A 20,458-nucleotide genomic window follows, 5' to 3' on the forward strand; every position below is an offset into this window, starting at 1 on the left:
CCTGTTGCTGGTTTGGTGCATACAACCCCACAATAAGAATTTTCTTGCCATATAAACCAAGTTCAAGCATAACATATCTTCCGTAAGGGTCTGATTCTAACAAGGTAGCGGATAAATTCTGTTTAACATAGATTACCACACCCCCTTTCTTCCCAGGGGCGGGAGATACAAAATGAGATCCCAAGCGAGGATTATTTAAATATTTTTGATCTTTAGCTGTAATATGAGTTTCTTGCAAGCAAATAATATCATTGTTATGTTGTTTCAAATAGTGGTAAATTTTTTTTCTCTTTTGAGGAATGTTTAATCCATTAACATTCCAGGACAGGAGCTTTGCCATCTCCCTTGGCCTTCAGCCTGGAGAAGATCCGCTCAAATTCTGCTGCTGATGAATATGTAGCAGAGCTTTTGGGTCTTGCTCCTCCCACCGGCACTGAAGCAATTTGCTGAGTAGATTCTTCAATTTCTTTTTCTTTTTCTTTTTTCTGTTGTTCTTTTTCTTTACGTTTATGTGCTGCACGGGTCATTCTCTGTTCTTTAACCTCTGGTTGAGACATCCATACCACCTGTCCAGCAGTCATCATCCCTGTACCTTCAGATTTCTGTTCCATCTCTTTGTCACTCAAGACTTTATGCATCATGGGCAAAGGAGAGCCTGCTCCCAGGACCGTTTTATAAAATTCCTTAGCTTTAGCAACTGTATTAAGTCTATAACGTGTCCCCGCATGGCTCAAAACAATGCCCATCGGAATCTCCCATCTAAATGGCATTTGTCTTGCTTTAAGTTCATTTACTAAAAAAGCAAAATCTTTTCTGCTTCTTAAAATTTTAGGTGGAATTTCCTTTAAAATAATAATATCTTGGGCAGCAATCTGAAATCTTTTATTATAAAAAGTTTGTAGAATCTGATTTCGCAAAGACTTCTTAGCAAAATATATCACCACATCTCTAGGCAAATTCCTCTGTTTTGCAATCCAAGAATTAACTCTATAAATTCTTTCCACATCCCCACGTAACTCTTCTTTATCAATATTCAAAATAACAGCCAAGTCATTAATCACCATTTCCATCAAATCTTGAGTTTTATCTTCTTTCAGACCCCTTATTCTCAAAGCATATTCCATCTGTCTATACTGGAACATAAGAATATCATCTTGTGAAGTCTCCACTTTTTTCTCCATATCTTGAAATTTATAATCCAAAAGTTCAACTGTTTCTTCAATTTCCTCTACTCTGGAGTCCAGCTTCACAACCACTGAGGCCATTCCAGATAGAGCTAGAAGTATATCATCCCTCAAAATAGCATTATTCTGTTCTAAAAGCTCCTTCATCTCTTTCTTCATTTCCTCCTTAGTTTCAGATTTATTCTGGTCCAAAAGTTGTTTCATTTCCTCCCTAAACTGTGAGACAGCACTTACCATTATTTCTTTAATGTCTTGTGCTGATGTGCCAGATGGGGGAGGTGAAGGTGGAGTGGATTTAGGTTGCTGCACTGAGGGTATTATTTTAAGTTGTTGTTGCACAGTAGAAGTAGCAGGAGAAGAAGTTACTTTAGAAGCTGCAGTAGCTGGTTGTCGTTTTGAATACTCCATTGTTGGAGTATTCACCGCTTCTGGAGGTAGGTTGTTCCACTGGTTAATTGTTCTAACTGTCAGGAAGTTTCTCTTTAGTTCCAGGTTGTTTCTCTCCTTGATTAGTTTCCATCCATTGCTTCTTGTCCTGCCTTCAGGTGCTTTGGAGAATAGCTTGACTCCCTCTTCTTTGTGGCAGCCACTGAGATATTGGAACACTGCTATCCTGTCCCCACTCGTCCTTCTCTTCATTAACCTAGACATACCCAATTCCAGCAACTGTTCCTCATATGTTTTAGTCTCCAGTCCCCTAATCATCTTTGTTGCTCTTCTCTGTACTCTTTCTAGAGTCTCAACATCTTTTTTACATCGTGGTAACCAAAACTGGATGCAGTATTCAAGTGTGGCCTTCCTAATCATTAGTGTTATTCACACATTACTCTACTAAATCTAAATCTTGCTGGGAGAATTCCAGTGTGGAATTTTTCCTTGCAGAAATCACCAGTTAAAGAGGTTGTAGAGTCCTTGGTGCCCCTCTGAGCTTGGTGGTTTTCTTGCAGATGTTTCCTTACACAACTAGGTGCCCTGAAAATGTTATCTAGTTGGGTCATGAAACCACCAAGCTCAGAGAGCACAAATGACCCTACCCTAAGCTACAAATATTATCTTCCATTGGAACTAGTAGGTGCATTCACACAACATAATAAGCACAAGAATAATCATACTTTGGGCAACTCATTTAGTTCATTTATGATTCAAGGTATTTTGTAAGAGAGATAATAGGTGAAGAACACTTTGAATTGTAAGTCATCAGCATCTGGAGGAATAACTTCCTCATGTTGGAGACTAAATCGTATGATGAACAGTTGAGAGACCTTGGTACGTCCAGCCTAATGAAGAGAAGGATTACAGGGGGCATGAGAGATGTCTTCCAGTACTTGAGAGGCTATCACAGAGAAGAGGGAGTCAACTGATTCTCCAAAGCACCTGAGGGCAGGACCAGAAGTAATGGGTGGACGATCCTCAGAGAACCAACCTCGAAATAAGTTCTTGATAGAACAATCAACCAATAGAACAGCTTGTCTCCTGGAGCTATGGGTGCTCCATCACTGGAAGTTGTCAAAAATAGACTGTTCAACCATTTGGCTGGGACGGTGTAAGCCTCCAGCCTTGAGCAGGGAGTTGGACTAGAAGACCTCCGAGGTCCCTTCCAGCTCTATGTTCAATAGCTGGAGGAGTTTTGTTCATAGGTTAGAAGTTGGAGGGAAAGACAAATCAACCATGATAGCCAGGGATAAGAAAAATAGCAAGGCCCCAAAGTTTTGAGGTGTGGATTTCCAAAACCTCAGTGATGATGGTTTTGGAAATTGCCAGGGGTAGGCAACCTTGGCTCTTTTATGACTCGTGGACTTCAACTCCCAGAATTCCTGAGCCAGCCACGAGTCATAAAAGAGCCAAGGTTGCCTACCCCTGGCCTAATGCAATTGTTAACCAGATGGACCAGCTTCCTTTGCACTTTTGCAGCATTCTTGATTAAACAGTAAACCAAATAAAATGGAGTTTTCAGAAATGCTTGTTGCAGCACTCCAACTGCCCAAATGAATTTAATTAGTGTAAAATTACCATGCACAATATTTTTTAAAAAAGTAAGAAGCTGGAGTCGAGAACATCTTATTTTTTAAATGTCACTTTTTCATAGGTTTTACAGCTAGGAAACTACGTGTTTGCCATGTTGTTTGAGATAAACACACTGTTCTAATCGTTTGACTTCGCTTGCAAAAAGATTTTAGTACCCTATAAACCTAAAGCAACGTCTTCCACCGTTTGTCATGGGAAAGTGCCATGATAAAAATTCCAGCTTTTCTTTCTTTAAGATTACCTCTATCTGATTCTTTTGCTGTATTCTAGATCTGAGTGCACCCACACTACACAAACTCACACACGCTTAAACACACACACACACACACACACTGAAGTACCAATAAAAGAATGAATTGTTTGACAAAACAAACAGTTGCAGACCATGACTTTTCTTTGTTATGTTTTTAGGTTTCTTCTCTTTCGCTGTTTCGCCGATCTTCCATTTATCATTTTATTGGAACTGACTGTATGTGTTTTGAGCACTGAAATGAATTCAGCTCTGTTTACACAACATGTTTAAATGGGTCATGAAGTGGGTGAGAATGCCATGCAAGCTGAAATAAATTCCATTTGTTTGCACTTAAGCTGACTTCTTTCTGAGTCAAAAAAAAAAACACACACAACCAAATGGTAGGAGGATTAACTGTCCCTTCCAATATCCATGATTAAGACAATGTCCTAAATATGTGTCTCCAAAACAAGGCTGCTCCAAGCACTCCATCTTTGTATAAAATCGTATTTTTACCCCTTCCTTTTGTACTCACTGATAGCCCAGGAAAGTTCTGAATTAAACCATCCATGGATTTGGGAGTCTGAATAGGTTAAAACAAACTCATTGGGGAAAGAGATAGCTTGGCTTCCTGTGTCAACAGGACAACTTTGTGGTTTGAGCTTCAACATGCAACCAATGAAGAATTAAGATACCATCCACAAATCCAGATGATTGCAAATTCCATATTTCACTAGAAACTGGGGCTGTGCAAAGCTTCGGATGGGTGTTCCTCCAAACACGGAGACAGCAACATCTTCCATGTTCAATGTAGGCACTTCCAAGGTTTTCCCAGATCATTTCTGCATGAACATGCTTGCAAAGCCATTTCATTTCAATAAAAGTCCCAACACAAATGTGTCTAGACAAGCATACATGAAAAAAAACAACAACAACCGTGGGACTCTCTTTAAAAGGAGCGTTGCAGATGATGTACTGCCTCAGTGCTTTGAGGAATATCCCAACTTGATTGACAGGAACCACAGCAAAGATTCTCATATTCTTTTACAGATGGAAGAGTATGGATGACTTGCTTCCATGAGCTTGGTTAACTTGCTCTTGAACTTGAGAGTAGGACGTGGCACCTTCTATTTGGGATCAAATTTGCAAGGAACAGGGGAATAGGAGGGCTACATGCCAAATTCAACACAAGACACAGGAGAATGCAGCATGAGCAATTAACTCAACAACAATCTATGAGCAAACGCAGAGATACTCCATCTATGGGATTCTCTTGAACCTTTCTATCATAATCAGCGAGAACAGAGCACTGAACTCCAGTCTCGTGAGTACTCTTCTTTGTGTGACAGAAGCAAATGCTGTGGAGGTATTTGTGGGTCTCAAAAGGTCTACCACAAAGATCTCCAAGGCAGTTAAGAAGGATTGCACTTCCCTCCCAGAGATAATAGATTGAGTTGAAGCTCGGGATACCCTTCTGTCTGCAAAATTATCTCAACTTACTGCTAGCCTCAAGCAATTGTTAGAGCAACATTTGATGCTCTTTGCTTCTGGGGAGTTTGTAGACAGCTATCAGGACTCAGTGTAATCTAAATGGCAAGGAGTGCTCAGGGGAGGAAAAAAATATTTCTACTGTAATATCCATTGTCACTGAAGAACCAACAGCACCAAGTAAGAAAGCCCATATCTGCACCTCCCCACATAATTCCTTTGACTCAGCCCAGGTCCTACCATGATCTGTAAAGCTCATATAAATCCCTGCTTTATATGGCAAGGCCATCCTTCACAGGACACAAGCAAAACTCCAGTTAGTGGTTTATGGCAGGGCTTTTCAACCTTTTCACCCATTGTACCACTCTTAGGATATGGCAACATCTGAGTACCACCAGGCGCCTAGCAAGGTGTCAAAAACGTGATGACCAAAAACAAAAAAAGGAAAAAAGTGATGAAGTACAGGTAGTCCTCGACTTACAACAGTTCACTTAGTGACTGTTTGAAGTTACAATGGCACTGAAAAAAGTGCCCCCCCCCAAGCCACAGCCGAGCAAGACACCTGCCTGCCCACTTGGCAGCGCTCTTCCTCCTGTCCGAGGTTTTCATTGTTGTGAGGAATGGCGGTGGGGGTGGGGGGGTGTTTGGTTTTTATTCCCCCCATCTGCTGGGTGGTTGCAGCAGGTTCTGGTCACATCACATGACCCTGGGACACTGTGATTGTCATAAATATGAATCAGTTGCCAAGCATCTGAACGTAAATCACAAGATCCTGGAGATGCTGCAACATTCCAGCTGATTGGCGTTTCTTCTGAGCTCAGCAGAAGCGCCAGGATCAGCGCCGAGTTCCAGCTGGAGCCTGGCGCTGATCCTGGTGCTTCCACTGAGCCCTGACAGCCCTGCAGCTCCAGCCATCTCTTGCTCAGGCTTGTGCGGTGCTGCCACTGGTCAGCTCATCCCCCTCCCCGCTACCATTTTTCTAGGATGGTCGCATACCACCTGCCAGGTGCCAATGTACCACAAGTGGTACCCGTACCACGGGTTGAAAAGTCTTGGTTTATGGAAAAAGGCGAACACGGCGTTGGCGTTGCTTCAAAATGCCAGCCTTGCTGACTCTAAAAATTGGGTTGCTACTCTAGACTCTTTCCTTCTTCTCCTTCCAATCTTTCTGTTTTGTTTTGGGCGAGCCATTTCAAACCCCACAGCCAAGTTCTTCCCCCAATTAGATGGCGCTTCTGGCAAAGCTGAGAAATTAAGTACATTATGTTCTTTCTTTATACAGGAGTTGCACTGTGGCAGAGCTAACATTTAAGGCTGGCATTCTGATCATCAAATCCAGTTGTATGATTTATGTTCTCAGTTATAAATAAACAAAGCTGCAGATGGATATCTTTGACTGGGTTAATGTCAGCATGAAACGCCGGCTCTGATTGCTCTTCCCTTCCTCAGCTTTTAAACTTCGCACGTTGTTTCAATAAGCTTGTTTGTGCAGATACCAGGGTATCCATTTACCAGCTATTCCCAAGGTGCATCCAGCAGTTACCCAGTTTGGTTTAAGAATTAGTTGCTAGCCTCAAACACTCCGCAACTCAATCATGCTTATTTAATGGCCAATTCAAGCATTCTAAGATACCTCTTCCCCCCCCCCTATTGCTCAGAAACAGAGATGCTAGATTACATACAGGGTTTCACATTCCAATTTATTTTTTTTTTGCTTCTTTTGTGAAAGTATTTTTAATTGTTGGTCTCAGGGCTTGCTTAACAAATTTGAACTAGAGTTGGAATGTAGCACTATTAGAAAGACCTAAGAACTTGATATCTATGTAGATTCTCAGTCATGAAGTCATGGTTGACCCAAACCTGCTTTGCAAAAGGCAAGTAGACTTTCCTTGTTTTTTTTTCCTTGAAGGCAGTTGAGCAGCCCTGTCTCAACAGAGGGGGAGGGACACAACACTATCTGTCTGTTGTGAACAACACAGTCCCAAGAAGGTTCCACACCCATTTGCAGTCTCATTCAAGTGACCCCTCAGTGGCCCCAACGGCTCCAGACTAACGACCGACTTTCAGAGCGCTAATAACCAGACGACAGAATATTTATTTATGAGACTTATATACCGCTTTAAGTGCAAGCACTCTCTAAGCGGTGTACACCAGTAAGCACTGTGTATATATATATATATATATATATATATATATATATATATATATGTAGGTCTTTGGTTGTTCGGGTTTTCTCCCGCGTAAAATTGGAAGTGTCTTGGCGACGTTTCGACAAAGTCCCATTCGTCATCTTCAGGCTGGTGTTTTCAGCTTCGTGCTTCGAGCAAATTGCTGCTCGAAGCTGAAAACACCAGCCTGAAGATGACGAATGGGACTTTGTCGAAACGTCGCCAAGACACTTCCAATTTTACGCGGGAGAAAACCCGAACAACCAAAGACCTACATACAAACACCCGCGAAAACCTCAGTATATATATATATATATATATATATATATATATATATATATATATATTTACATTGCCCCCAACAATCTGGGTCCTCATTTTACCTACCCCGGAAGGATGGAAGGCTGAGTCAACCTTGAGCCGGTGAGATTTGAACCGCTGACCTGCTGAACACAGTCAGCTAAAGTGGCCTGCAGTACTGCACTCTAACTGCTGCGCCATCTTCTTCCCTTTCCCATCATTCAATCAGAACTGAAGAAGCTTCTTGGAGGAGGAGCAAAATATCTTCAAGGAAAAAAACAGAGGAAGTCCAGATGCCTTTTGAAAAAGACCTTTGGGACCTAAGATCTTCCCGACGCTATACATTTGTATTGGTTTCAAGCTGCTTTATCTTACATCCCTGTACCTTAAAGGCTCCTGGCAACTGAGATTTACTAAAAAAAAAAAATACCCCGGAATCTCATCTTTATTTTTGCTTTCTAGAAACAGTTGGAAACCAGCCACTGCTGATAATTCAGAAACTCTTAAGGATAGCCTAACAGATAAGAAGCGTTCACCACTCCGAGGTTCTTAAGAGCACATAAAAAGTTACTGGACAATTACTGTTCATCATGCATGGAATTTTACCGTGACAATTATCTTCTTTCATTTGCAGCTCTTGTGTATTGTAATCCTTCCTTCTGTCTTGTCTCTTACTACAATAGATCTTTTAAGAGCTGAGGAGGCCTACATTGTTCCATGTTTTTTTTTTTCTGTACTTGGACTAGGAACAGAGGAAGCAGAGGGGTAGAAGAGAAAGAACAGGTTACATCTCTTAATGAAAGTTATCCCCCAGGGCAGCTAAGGCAGTTCCTCTCCTAAAGTCAGGATGAAAATCAGATAAGGAGGGTTCAAACAATGAGATGTAATGAACAGTTTACGACCTGGGGAATCTACTTTCCACAAAGGTTAAGAACTTCTTGGTAATACTAGCTGTCACATAAATATTCTCCAACAACTTGGGAAGGATAGAACCTACATTGTTAACCAACGCAGAAATATTCAGAAATAAATGCCATCCCAGCCCTGCTTACAAGTTCTTCTTCTTCTTCTTTAATAGTCATGCCAGAAACAGATAATTTACCTCCTTAGAAAGCAATTTCCCGCTTGACAACAAAATCTCGCTGACTTTTATTTGTAATGCACCAGTCCTATAAACGTCATGTCAAAACGGATTTTATGTTTAAAGACAATATCCCTCCCTTGGTATGGTACACCAAGTGTCAGCCATGAGGCAATGTCTCTCTCTCTATAGATATAGGATTTATCAATTCCTGAAAGTTACAGGGTTACAGCAGCAATCAAAAGGCTGGGCCAGGGCTTAGATCTTTGTAAATCGTATTTATTGAGAAGCTACTATATCTTCCCTGGCTCCAAAAGCCTTCCAAACTTCAAAGTTTAGTCATGGGAGGAAGCCAAAGACAAATAATAGTATTTCACTGCAGGGTTAACTTTTAGAACCCGAGTGTTTAATGACCAAGTGGTTTCCCCTTTCAAAATCCCAGAGACCACAATGTTATCAATGGCCAAGTCTCTCAAACCTTACTTACACTCAATTAGAAACACGGAATTATTCATATCAAGCTAAAACTCTGCCTGAGGTATCAGCACATTGCAGATACAACTCAAGAAACTTCCTTTTGGTTTGAGCTTCTGAGGAGACCAAAAAGATGGTTCTGAAACTTCCCTTTCCTACAGCAACATGCAAATGCTTGAGACTGCCGTTGCTCAGATCTGCTCTCCTAGATAATATGGAAAAATATTGGGGGATGGGAGGGGGAATTATGGCTTAAAGGAGGAAGGGGGAAACTTCAATCCTCCAAGCATTCCTAAATGACAACTTCTAGCATCCCTTGATGGTGGGATCTCCTCAAAGTTGATAACAGGAGAAGAAGGAGGAAGAGGGAGGAAAGGAGAAAAAGAAAGAGAAGGAGAAGAAGGAGAATACTCTCAACAAAGAATATGTTTCACCATCATTGTGTCTCATTGTGACAAATGATTTGCAGAAGCATCAGCAAACCAGGACCTAAACTAATCTTGAAGCATTATAAGAGAAGCCGATTTACCAAAGAAATGGCACCAGTAGCCTACACGTTGTGAAGATAGACTTATTCCCATCAATGGCTACCTGAAAATCTCAGTCTAATGATTTACAGATCACAGATGCTCAGCCCACATTAGGCTAAATAAGCTGAGTTGAATTTGATCAAAACATATCAACCATATCCTGGAAATTCCTTGCAATAACTGCTAGCCCCATCCAGGAGATTCGCTTAGCGTGATGCTCATTAAGGACCCCCAAGCAAGGTATATTCACTGCCTCTTGAAGGACAGTGGTTTTTCCCATCTCTATTTGAGGACAGAACGCTGACAGATGATAATCTCCAGGGCCATAGAGATGAATTGACCTGCCAGGAATACAGCTCCCTTATCCAGAAAAATAATAGAGGTGTTAATATGCAGAAAATTCCTTAAATATGTTGCATTCCTCTTTCGGGGAACTCAGAGCAATTTTTATCAGAGATATGAATAGCTGTTTGTAATTAGTGGTGTTTTTCATGAGATGGCTAACCCTCAAAAGTTGGACGATTTAGTCTCTATGATTTACCAAGATGCAATGTGTAGGCTGAGAGGGTTTATGACAATTTGCCATGGCCAACTCGCCACGGCCAACTTGCCATGGCCAATTCACCATGGCTAACTCACTATGGCCAACTTGCAATGGGCAACTTAATACAGCCAACTCACCATAGCTAACTCGCTATGGCCAACTCACCATGGCTAACTCGCTATGACTAACTTGCAATGACCAATTCACCATGGCTAACTTGTTATGGCCAACTTGCAATGGCCAACTCACCATGGCTAACTCGCTATGGCCAACTTGCAATGGTCAACTCACCATGGCCAACTCACCACAGCCAACTTGCAATGGACAACTCATCATGGCCAACTTGCAATGGCCGACTCAATACGGCCAACTTGCAATAGCCAACTCAACACGGCCAACTTGCAATGGCCAACTTGCAATGGCCAACCCATCATAGCCAACTCGCCATGGCGATGGTCAAAAGTTACTTTTTTCAGTGTCATTGTAACTTCAAACAATCACTAACTGAGCTGTTTTAGTCAAGGGCTACCTGTACAAGCCAATGCTAGTTTCAAAGGAGGCTTCTGTGAGCATTTAAAAAAATGGAACTTGAATACAACTAGTCCTTGACTTACAATCATTCATTCAATGGATGTTCAAAGTTGCAACTGCACTGAAAAAAGGCGACTTACAGCCAATCCTTGAGTAACTAGGAGCTTTTTCATTATTATTTTATTTAAACATACAAGGTTTCTTTGCTATTGTCTCTGGGTGTCAGGCCTTTACGTGATGTCTCCTTTCTAAACATCTGGGGTGGGTTGATCAACTCCTATAGAAATAGATTCCTTACTGCATAAATCATGCATATATGTAACCAAGAGTCTAATCCCATAGGGGGAAAATGATGGAAGGAGAGATAGCCCAGGTGTGTTGACTGGTAGCAAAGTAGAAATAAAACTGTAGAAATGAATATTATTATTATTTTTAACATCTCTGATCCTAGAAAAGGGTTCCCCCCACCACTAGATTAGTGACTACCCATTGCAAAAAACATTGACTAGTACAACTGGAAGAATTCTATTAAAGCAGTGTTTCTTAGACTTCTTTTTAGCTCAGAACCCTTCCCCTTTCAAAAACTTATAGAGGACCCCCAAAAGACTTTTTATTTTTGTTGTTTGTAGGGGTTATACTTACCATATGAAAAAAAAAATCGACAGATGCAATAGGCTGCTATTGCCACTGCTGCTTTTCATTATTGTTTGATGGGATTTTAATATCGTGTTATTTTTTTTCATCCTAGGCTGGCAAATAATTCGGATTTTTTGAAGAAGGCTGAAAGGACCGGCTGTATTTTGAGTGCTGTTATAAATTTGAACAGACACTAAACAAATGTTTGTAAGTTGAGGATTACCTGTAATGTATGCTCGAAGCAAAAGAAACAGGTTCTGAAATCTGAATCGTCTTTTACCCAGTCTTAAGACTAGATTGAACAAAAGACAAAATGGAGAAGGGGGCTATCCTGATGGTTTAATAAACCTCTGCTCCTTTCCTGCATTCCTTTGAACAGCTTAAATGTGTTCATGCCTGCGGTATATGCAGAAATACGTATAATACGGATGTAAATGCATGCATACGTGTGTCTCTATATCCAGACACACAGTACACATTCATACCCGCACACTACCTGAATTTTACAGACAACCATTTCCTATGGGGATGAAGTGCTAAACAACCATTATTATCCCCTGTGAAAGCATAAATTCAGCATTAACACAATTTGAAAAAGGGGCTGAAGTGAATTTTAATACGAGTCCCTTGTGTCTCTACTGCTGAGTAACCAGACAGAATAACAAATGAACAAACCTTTCTCGAAAATTAATCTATACAGATGATGTTTGCTCAGGTGATGAAATGGAGTTTTTTCTTTCTTTCTTTCTTTTTAGTAGAGTATTTGAAAACAAATCATAGAAGGTGGGTGTTGCTGGTTCATCCTTTGCTTCTTTTTTCAAAGGGGGGGGAGGGAACAGAGCTATGAATGTAAATTTTTATTTATTGAATTTCTACAGCCACCCTTCTCAGCAATTGATTCTGGGCAGAATTTGGTGAGATATTCCTTTATGGAGATCCCTTTCTCTCCATGAATGTGGATCTTCTATGCATGGAGAACATCAATCCAGCTAATTTCAGGGGTGGGGTGGGGGGAGGAACCAAAATAGGGAAATATTATTAGCTCTGCATAGAACTTTGTCTTCTACCATTGCACAGACTGAACAATAAATTCTTACACAATAAATTCTTTGAAAGTAACTGCATGGCCTGGGATATTTGTGATTTGTTCATCTGGAGATTTTTTCATGGGGCAAGCTTGCCCATCCAGATCAGAATCAGCTATTGGTGGATCAAGACTTTCTCCAGGAGAAAATTCCACAGATAGACAGTGATTACTGTAAGATGTTTTGCCCTTCAAGGACACAATAAATTTTGGGATATATTATATTACAAAAGAAAAAAGAAAAGAAAAAGAAGAAGCAAATAAAAAACAATAGACAGTATCTTCCATAAGGGTTGCACATAAGCGAAAGGCCAGAAATAGTACTTTCAGAATACAAAATGAAAATGTCCCACAATCATAAATAGGATGGACTGAGAAGGTCCATCTGAAGAGCAGAATATCTGCTATTTCTAGGCCGGGTTGTAAAAAGACTATGTTTGAAATCAGTACCAATTTTCTTGCATATTTAATGATCTTGGTCTTGTATGGGCTATCTCAAATTTGGTCACTATCAAGCAAGAGGCTTAGATTTATAGACTCCATTTCAAAAGAGAAGAGGAGAGGAAGAAGAGGGAAGTAGGGAAGAGAAGAAAGGGAGAAAGAAGGTAGAGAAGAAGGAGTGTGGATACAGTGAAAGGGGAAATGGGCGAGCAACACCAAAAGTCATGTGTATGTATTTATTTCATTTTATTAAAAGTATCTTATATATGAATGTAAAAAGAATGTATGTTAACATCTGATAAATATCACGGTATATGTATGGGGGAGAGTTTGGAAAAATAAATATATATATATATAAAAAAAAAGAATCCATTTCAGCATGTGAAGGAAGGAAGGAGTGGTGGAAGCAGACCTGAGAACACTGAATAGAATAGAGCTGGAAGGGACCTCGGAGATCTTCTAGTCCAGCCCCCCGCTCAAGCAGGAGAACCTATACCATTTCAGATAAGTGACTGTCTAGCCTCTTCTTAAAAACCTCCATGGAGCAATCACGATTTTTGAAGGTTCATCTAAGAAGATTCTGAATGGTATTTTCTAATAACAAAACCAAAGTCCGATCTACAGAGAATCCAAGGAATAATGCCAAGTCTGAAAAAGCCATTCCTTATTGAGAGGAATCGAGACGACCAGAACGATGATAAGCAGATATTGTTCCAGACTGTTATGAGAAGATGGTGCCTGTGGTGTCTGCAGCACACTGTGATGGTGCCAAAATGACAACATGTATACAAGTGATATAAAGTTGCCAAGCTGTTTGCATGAGGACATCTGTTGCAAGGATGTAACTCATATCATTTGTCTGATTATGCCATTGTGCAACTTTCGTAATGTTGTCCCATTGTTCTGCCAAAATCATTTTGTGAGGGCAAGAGGGATGTGTGATAAGCATCATGATGTCATCATCCAAACAATGCAAAATAAATAACTTAAGTCAGCTGCAGTGACACACATGGCCTCCTTGTATCTGATGACTATGGCGCTTCCTTCTATCTGCCACTCTTGAAATCTATGTGCCACTCAACTGAGTTAATTGTTCATCCTGAAGGCAAAATACACAACGTAATTCCCCAATAGCAAGAGGAAAGAGAACATACAGTTCCAGCCTGATGAAAAAAGGCCCATCTTTGATGGGCTTCCTAAACACAGGACCAAGGGAGTCACTCAAATATCCCAAGCAGTATTTCTCAACCTCAATAACTTTATTTGGACTTCAACTCCCAAAATTCCCCAGCCAGCAGGAAGTCCAAACACTTTAAAGTTGTTGAGACTGAGGACACTGATCCGGAGGAACATAGAAGAAGAACAGTGATTGAGAAGGCTCATCTCAGTGAACTTTGAGAAGATGGCACTCCTTCCCAGCTTCTGTCCCATCCTTACCCCCACCTACCCACCAATGCTGGAAATTGAACAGGAGAACTTCTGCATGAAGCTACTGACTTACCACTGAGCTATGGATGGTTTTGACAAGGAAATGTTTGGTTACAAGGATCCACAGAAGCAAAGAGGAACAAATGTCTCTTCTCCTACACCTTTTGCAGGAGAAACGGGACTGTTAAATAACTTGAAAGCCTGTGGAGCAAACGCTGACTCTTTGCCATGTACCATATTGACATTTCCCTTTGAAATTAATATAGGGAGCTTGGAATGTACCATATCATTAAGAAGGGATTACATTGCTCTGAGACAGCGTAACGCCGGCAGAGGGACTCTGCATTGTTAAGCTAATTGGACCGCCAGGTTTTTGATAACCGGGAGCTGCCATAAATAAGCAAAGAGGACAGCTTTGAGAGGCATGACTACAGAGTTAGCCCCTCAGGGAAGTCATTAAAAGGGCCAGTGTCACCTCCCACCTCCAAAACAAACAAACAAAATTGACTGGACATCTGCAAGACATCTAAGGCAGCTCAGGCCAAATTCACCCCCAAGTTTTGCACCAACTGCTCCATGGAAGCTGAATGAAAATATGGGGAGTTTTTTGACTAACAGATAACAATCAAAGTAGTCGAAGTGGACCTTCTGTTCCATCCTGGACAAGGTCAGCAGATGGATCAGCAGCTTCTCTACCCTTCGGGCTTCCCATATTTACAATCCACTTTTTACTTTGAAATCTCAGCTCTGACAATCTCCTTTAGCGCTGAATACAGGTGAGTTGAAGATGAGTTCTGGAAAGCAGTTGGATCAGGGATTAAGAACCACCAAATCTTGCTTCCAAGGGCCAAAGGTTCCTTATGGATAATGCCTGAATGCCTTCCTCCCAGAATGCCTTCCTTCCAGAAGGAGCTACACTAATTTTCACTGATTTTTTGAGCAGCATTCTGAAGTATGATGAGCTGTATTTATAGAAGGCTATGCATACTTAATAAATATAGGACTACAGGTAGTCCTTTATGACCACAGTTAAGCCCAACATTTGTTCAGCTGCAAATGGGCAACAGTCCAGAGTGAATACTAAGTCATTTTGTTTGGACAACAATAATACACCGATATCAGCATTTATTGGTTTTCTCTGTTGGTTGATGAACAGCATTGATTACTTCTGAATCAATCAGAATCGGGAACACTTCGTTTGCTATCTGCTACATTGCCAATTGTTCATTGACTTTCTCTTAGGATGCAGACAAGAGCTTTCAATTGCTTATTTATTTTATATTTTTCATTTTTAGGGCAGTTCTCCAACATTTGCTCTGCCCCAAGTTAAGGGCATGTTGTACAAAGTGAACACTTGAAACACACAGCGGCCCAGATGAAAATCAGAGTACCAGCAATCTAATGCAGACTGAAGAAGCTTGAGGACACACACAGGGGCTCCATCTTGCTTAAACGAGCCTGTAAAGCTATTTGTGAGATGCAGAGAAGAAAGGATACATAGCTTACTTTCAAAGCGATCACCAAAGTTTTGACAGACGGAATGATTAAAGTCAGAAGTATTAAAAGCAAGAGGCCAGGATGGACAAAGAAGCAATTAAAGGTTCTTTGGGGACATCTAAGATTAAAAAAAACAAACAAACACTCCACTGTAAATTATTCATTTCTTGACACACAGAAGGGTGGGTTTAATGAATGTGTTTTTGATTTTCTTCTTTTTCTAAGGGAAAGGTCTTTGAATCGCATCAAATGCCTTTACTCTTCTGCTCTTCAGAATCTTGTTGCGGACCCCAACTGAGCTGTTTGGACGGTGAAAATTCAAAAGACAATGAGTCTACCCTAGTGTTTCTCAACCGTGACAACTTGCAAATGTTGGACATCAACTGCTCTTTCTCCGGTTCCTTAAGGTTGCTTATAGCAGGGCTTTTCAACCAGTGGTACAGGTAGCACCTGTGGTACATTGGCACCTGGCAGGTCGTACCCGACCATCCTAGAAAAGTGGCAGTGGGGGAGGGGAATGAGTTGAACCGGTGGCAGCACCGCACAAGCCTGAGCGAGAGATGGCTGGAGCTGCAGGGCTGTCAGGGCTCAGCGGAAGCGCCAGGATCAGTGCCATTTTCCAGCTGATCGGCGCTTCTTCGGGGCTGTCAGGGCTCAGCGGAAGCACCAGGATCAGCACCAGGCTCCAGCTGGAGCTCGGCGCTGATCCTGGTGTTTCTGCTGAGCCCTGAAGAAGCACCAATCAGTTGGAAAGCAGCACTGATCCTGGTGCTTCTGCTGACCCCAGAAGAAGCGCCAATGAGCTGGAATGTTGCAGCCTCTCCAGGATCTTGTGATTTACATTCAGATGCTTGGCAACTGGTTCATATTTATGACAGTCACAGTGTCCCAGGGTCATGTGAAGTGTCCAAAACCTGCTGCAACCACCCAGCAGACGGGGGGAATAAAAACCAAACACCCCCCACCCCACCCCCTCTGCCAATCCTCAACAGAAATGCTCACAACAATGAAAACCTCGGACAGGAGGAAGAGCGCCGCTGGGTGGGCAGGCAGGTGTCTTGCTCGGCTGTGGCTTGGGGGGCACTTTTTTCAGTGTCATTGTAACTTCGAACAGTCACTAAGCGAATTGTTGTAAGTCGAGGACTACCTGTACTTCATCACTTTTTTCCTTTTTTGGGGGGGTCATCAAGTTTTTGACACTTCGCTAGTCGACTGGTGGTACTCAGATGTTGCCATATCCTAAAAGTGGTACAAGGTTGAAAAGCCCTGGCTTATAGCATATTACACTTATTATGAGAGGCTGTGTCAGTGGCTTAGCAGTTAAGACGCTGGGCTTGTCAACTGGAAAGCCAGCAGCCCAGGTTCAAGACCCAAGCAATACACAACAGGTGAGCTCCCGTCCTCACCTCAAATCCTGCCAACCTAGCAATTCAAAAGTATGCAAATGGGAATAGATAAATAGGTACCACTTTGATGGGAAGGTAATAGTGCTCCATGATATCATGCTGGCCACGTGACCGCAGAAATGTCTTCGGACAGCTCAATGGTCTTGAAACGGAGATGAGTACTGCCCCCTATAGTTGGCAACAACTAGCAGGGCACAATCTGCAGGGACTCCTTTACCTTTTTTTTTTTTACTTATTATAAGATGCAAAACACTCTTAAAAATCTAGAAAATGAATCAACTAAGAAACTAATACAAATCATGTCACTATTATCACCGAACAGATAAACTCAGAGATCCATGTTTCAAATCATGATACATTTCGTTGACTCAGCCATGAAGGTCACCTCTACATTTGAGCAGAACAAGTTCTACATGATGATGTTTGAGGTCAAGCCTTCCATATGTCTTGAAATGAAACACAGATGCCAAATCAGGAGCAGAAGGGAGGATTCAAGATGGCGGTTGAGAAGCATATACATCAGCGGTTCTCAACCTATGGGTCGCGACCCCATTTGGGGTCGATTGACCATTTCACGGGGGTCGCCAAGCAAGGCTGTCCGCCATTTTTCCCCCTTTTCCGGCGGGTGCCTTACCTCCCTTGGGCTGGCCCAGCCGGTGGTCGGCCTGCTCTGTCTCTGTCGCTTGCCAGCTACACCTCGGCCGGCGCAGGGGGCAGCACCATGCATGCACGGCGCTCCCAGGCAGGGAAAGTCCTTGACTTACGACCGGTTTAGTCCTCGACTTACAACCGGTTTAGTCCTCGACTTACGACCGGTTTAGTCCTCGACTTACGACCGGTTGGGAGTCGCGGCATTAAAAAGGTTGAGAACCACTGATATACATGACAGGATGGAGCATCAGTTGACTAATTGGGACCACAGTTTTGAATTTCTGACCCCTTCTCTTGATGTTCCTGAGGACAATAATGTTATCCCTTGTAGAGAGGCTGGGTTGTCTCTCCCTCCACCATGAATGTGGGGTCTTTGACTGATTGTGGAAACCAACCATTTTTGATTAAATATCTATTCCACACTTGTTTTTTAAAAAAATGTCGGCACACCTTCCTTTCTCTCTAGTGTTCCCAATAATATTTATATTATAAGAAGCTTTTGAAATCATGAAAATACAGTATTCGTAACCAGCTTCCTCATTTTCAAATGAGGTTTTCAGAATTGATGTTTCTGGCATAATTATTTATTGAACGTTTTGGAAAAGAGGCAAATCTCTTCCCGAACACAAGGACTTAGGCTGTGGAAAATTTCACCGGCCTGGGATTCTCATTCTAAGCGATTCTGACACCTTTCCCCATCTTATTAAAATTCCATATAGTGAGGCTTATCATTTTATTTTTGTGCTCTTTATTCCCTGTGTGATGAAAGGGAACGAGAGAAAGAGAGAATGAGATGTGTAAAATGGCTCCCGTGTATTCCTTTCATTCATTTGTGTGTCAGAAACTTAGAAGGCAGCCTCAGAAACACCACATGCTTCACGAATATTTCAAGTACACATAATGAGTCCTGGAAGGGTTTTGAAAATATCAGATTAAAATGTGTCAGGTGGATTTTCTTAAATAATGCAGATCGGTAATACAGATCATCTTTGTGGCAATCAGGTGTCTTTTTATAATAGTCAGTAGGAAGCCATGCCTGGAATGTTTGTCTGTTAGGCATCGCTGGGCTGAGATAAAACTTTAAGTACCTGCAGATAATAGCCAGTAAATTAGTTCACTGAATATTTTCAACTGACGTTTCACAGAAGACTTCCACATTCCCCACCAAATACAAACTGGATTTATTAAGCTACCCATCAAAGAAGTTTTTGAACCTTCAAATTATTCTTCAGTTCAGATTAAAGATTGAAATGGGGGGTGGAGAGGAAGACCTCCATATTTTTTCCCCTGCTCAAACCCCACTGATAATAGCCCTCAGGAAAATATACATTTTTCAGTGTTATTTTTCAAAGCTCCCTCCCCCCCCTCCCGGAGCTCTGAAAAAGGGAGTGGATAAAGAGGTGTCTTTCATTCTTTCCTACCATGTACAACTCATGAAACACGATGCTGTCTTGAAAGAGGTCTAGAAATAGGCATCGCTTGAGAGGATCGTTGGGCAAGGATCAACTTGCGTGGGGATCAATGGATTCTTGTTTTGTCTCCCTTCTGAACGTTTCCACTTTAGAAGTTTTCACATCCCACGTCTTGATGTAGCAGATGCCTTTCCAGGCTACTCATTCTGCTGAGGTTGTAGAAAACCTTAAAACCAAGAGAAAGTGGGAGAGATTTAACTTACGTCCCAAGTAGCAAACCATCTGTAGACTTCAATGCAATTTCTCTTGGTCTGATTTCAAGAATTACCGGTAGGTGACCAATTCTGAATTCTGTCTGAGTGATCTCCTCCCAACTACAGTAGAGTTGGGAAGGAAGGAAGGAAGGAAGGAAGGAAGGAAGGAAGGAAGGAAGGAAGGAAGGAAGGAAGGAAGGAAGGAAGGAAGGAAAGAAAAAGAAGGTGGAAAGAGGGATCAAGAAGGAGACATAAAGAAGTAGAAAAAGGAACTGTTTACTCACCATCCATGGCCACCACGTAGGTAGCTTTCCTACAGATTTATTTATTAAGGCAATTCATCTTGGTTTTGATGAACCTTTAGTTTTTAAGGGTCAGTCAATAAAGCATGGTTCAAAAGCCTCACCAAAATGTAACTGTTATTGTCTTAAAACATGCCTTCATTAAATTATAATTCTATGCTTTCCTAGCAAATCGATCTGGGTTTGCTTTGCTTTCAGTTCAGCTGAATTCACAGAAGGGAAGGTCTACCCTCCGTTCATCCCCCCCCCCCGCACGGAGCCCTGTTCCTTTAGTATTAAAGTGATTCCCTTCATGCAGCCTCCTGTCACAGATCTTAACTCCAAATCATTTATTTAACATCTGCTTGGCAATCATTTTTTCAAGATTTACTTCCTTGAAAACACAACTGGGACACTTGATCCTGCCTTGTTTTCAATCGGGGATATCCTTTAAAAAAAAAAAAAAGAACAGCAAAAGACATTATAAGCAGAGGAGGAAGAAGAAAGAAAAGTCAAGATGACACCCATAAATTGTAATGACTCATTTCTTCTCTTGCATTATTCCTGCTTTGGTAATTTGGAGGAGACGGTGAACTACAGAGACGCTTAGAGGCAGCCTAGCAGAATTACAGAGAAATCCATTTGATGTACATCATCTCTACCCATCGTGGCAGGTGGGATTGCAAACACCCCACTGAACGTCAACGTGTTCATTCCAAACGCATAACAAGAGTGCAAAACAGGCCTTCTTTTAAAAATTTTAAACTAGAAATAACTAAATCCAAATTCATTTATCCCGCCTTTATTATTT

The 20,458-nt window shown here is 41.6% G+C and overlaps 1 protein-coding gene across 1 annotated transcript in view; it reads right to left on the reverse strand.

The window, feature by feature from the left end:
• Positions 1–19,112: 19,112 nt before the first annotated feature.
• Positions 19,113–20,458, reverse strand: part of FTO (FTO alpha-ketoglutarate dependent dioxygenase) — a 211,034-nt gene continuing 209,688 nt past the window's right edge. Inside the window, exon 9 of the mRNA XM_039352395.1 lies at positions 19,113–19,338. Coding sequence (XP_039208329.1) covers positions 19,314–19,338 — 25 coding nt within the window. The 3' untranslated portion in view covers positions 19,113–19,313. The remainder of the gene's footprint in view (positions 19,339–20,458) is intronic.

Source organism: Crotalus tigris, unplaced genomic scaffold (assembly GCF_016545835.1).
Source record: "Crotalus tigris isolate CLP2741 ecotype Arizona unplaced genomic scaffold, ASM1654583v1 scf7180000018432.44079421565:4894166, whole genome shotgun sequence".
NCBI classification, from domain to species: Eukaryota; Metazoa; Chordata; class Lepidosauria; order Squamata; family Viperidae; genus Crotalus; species Crotalus tigris.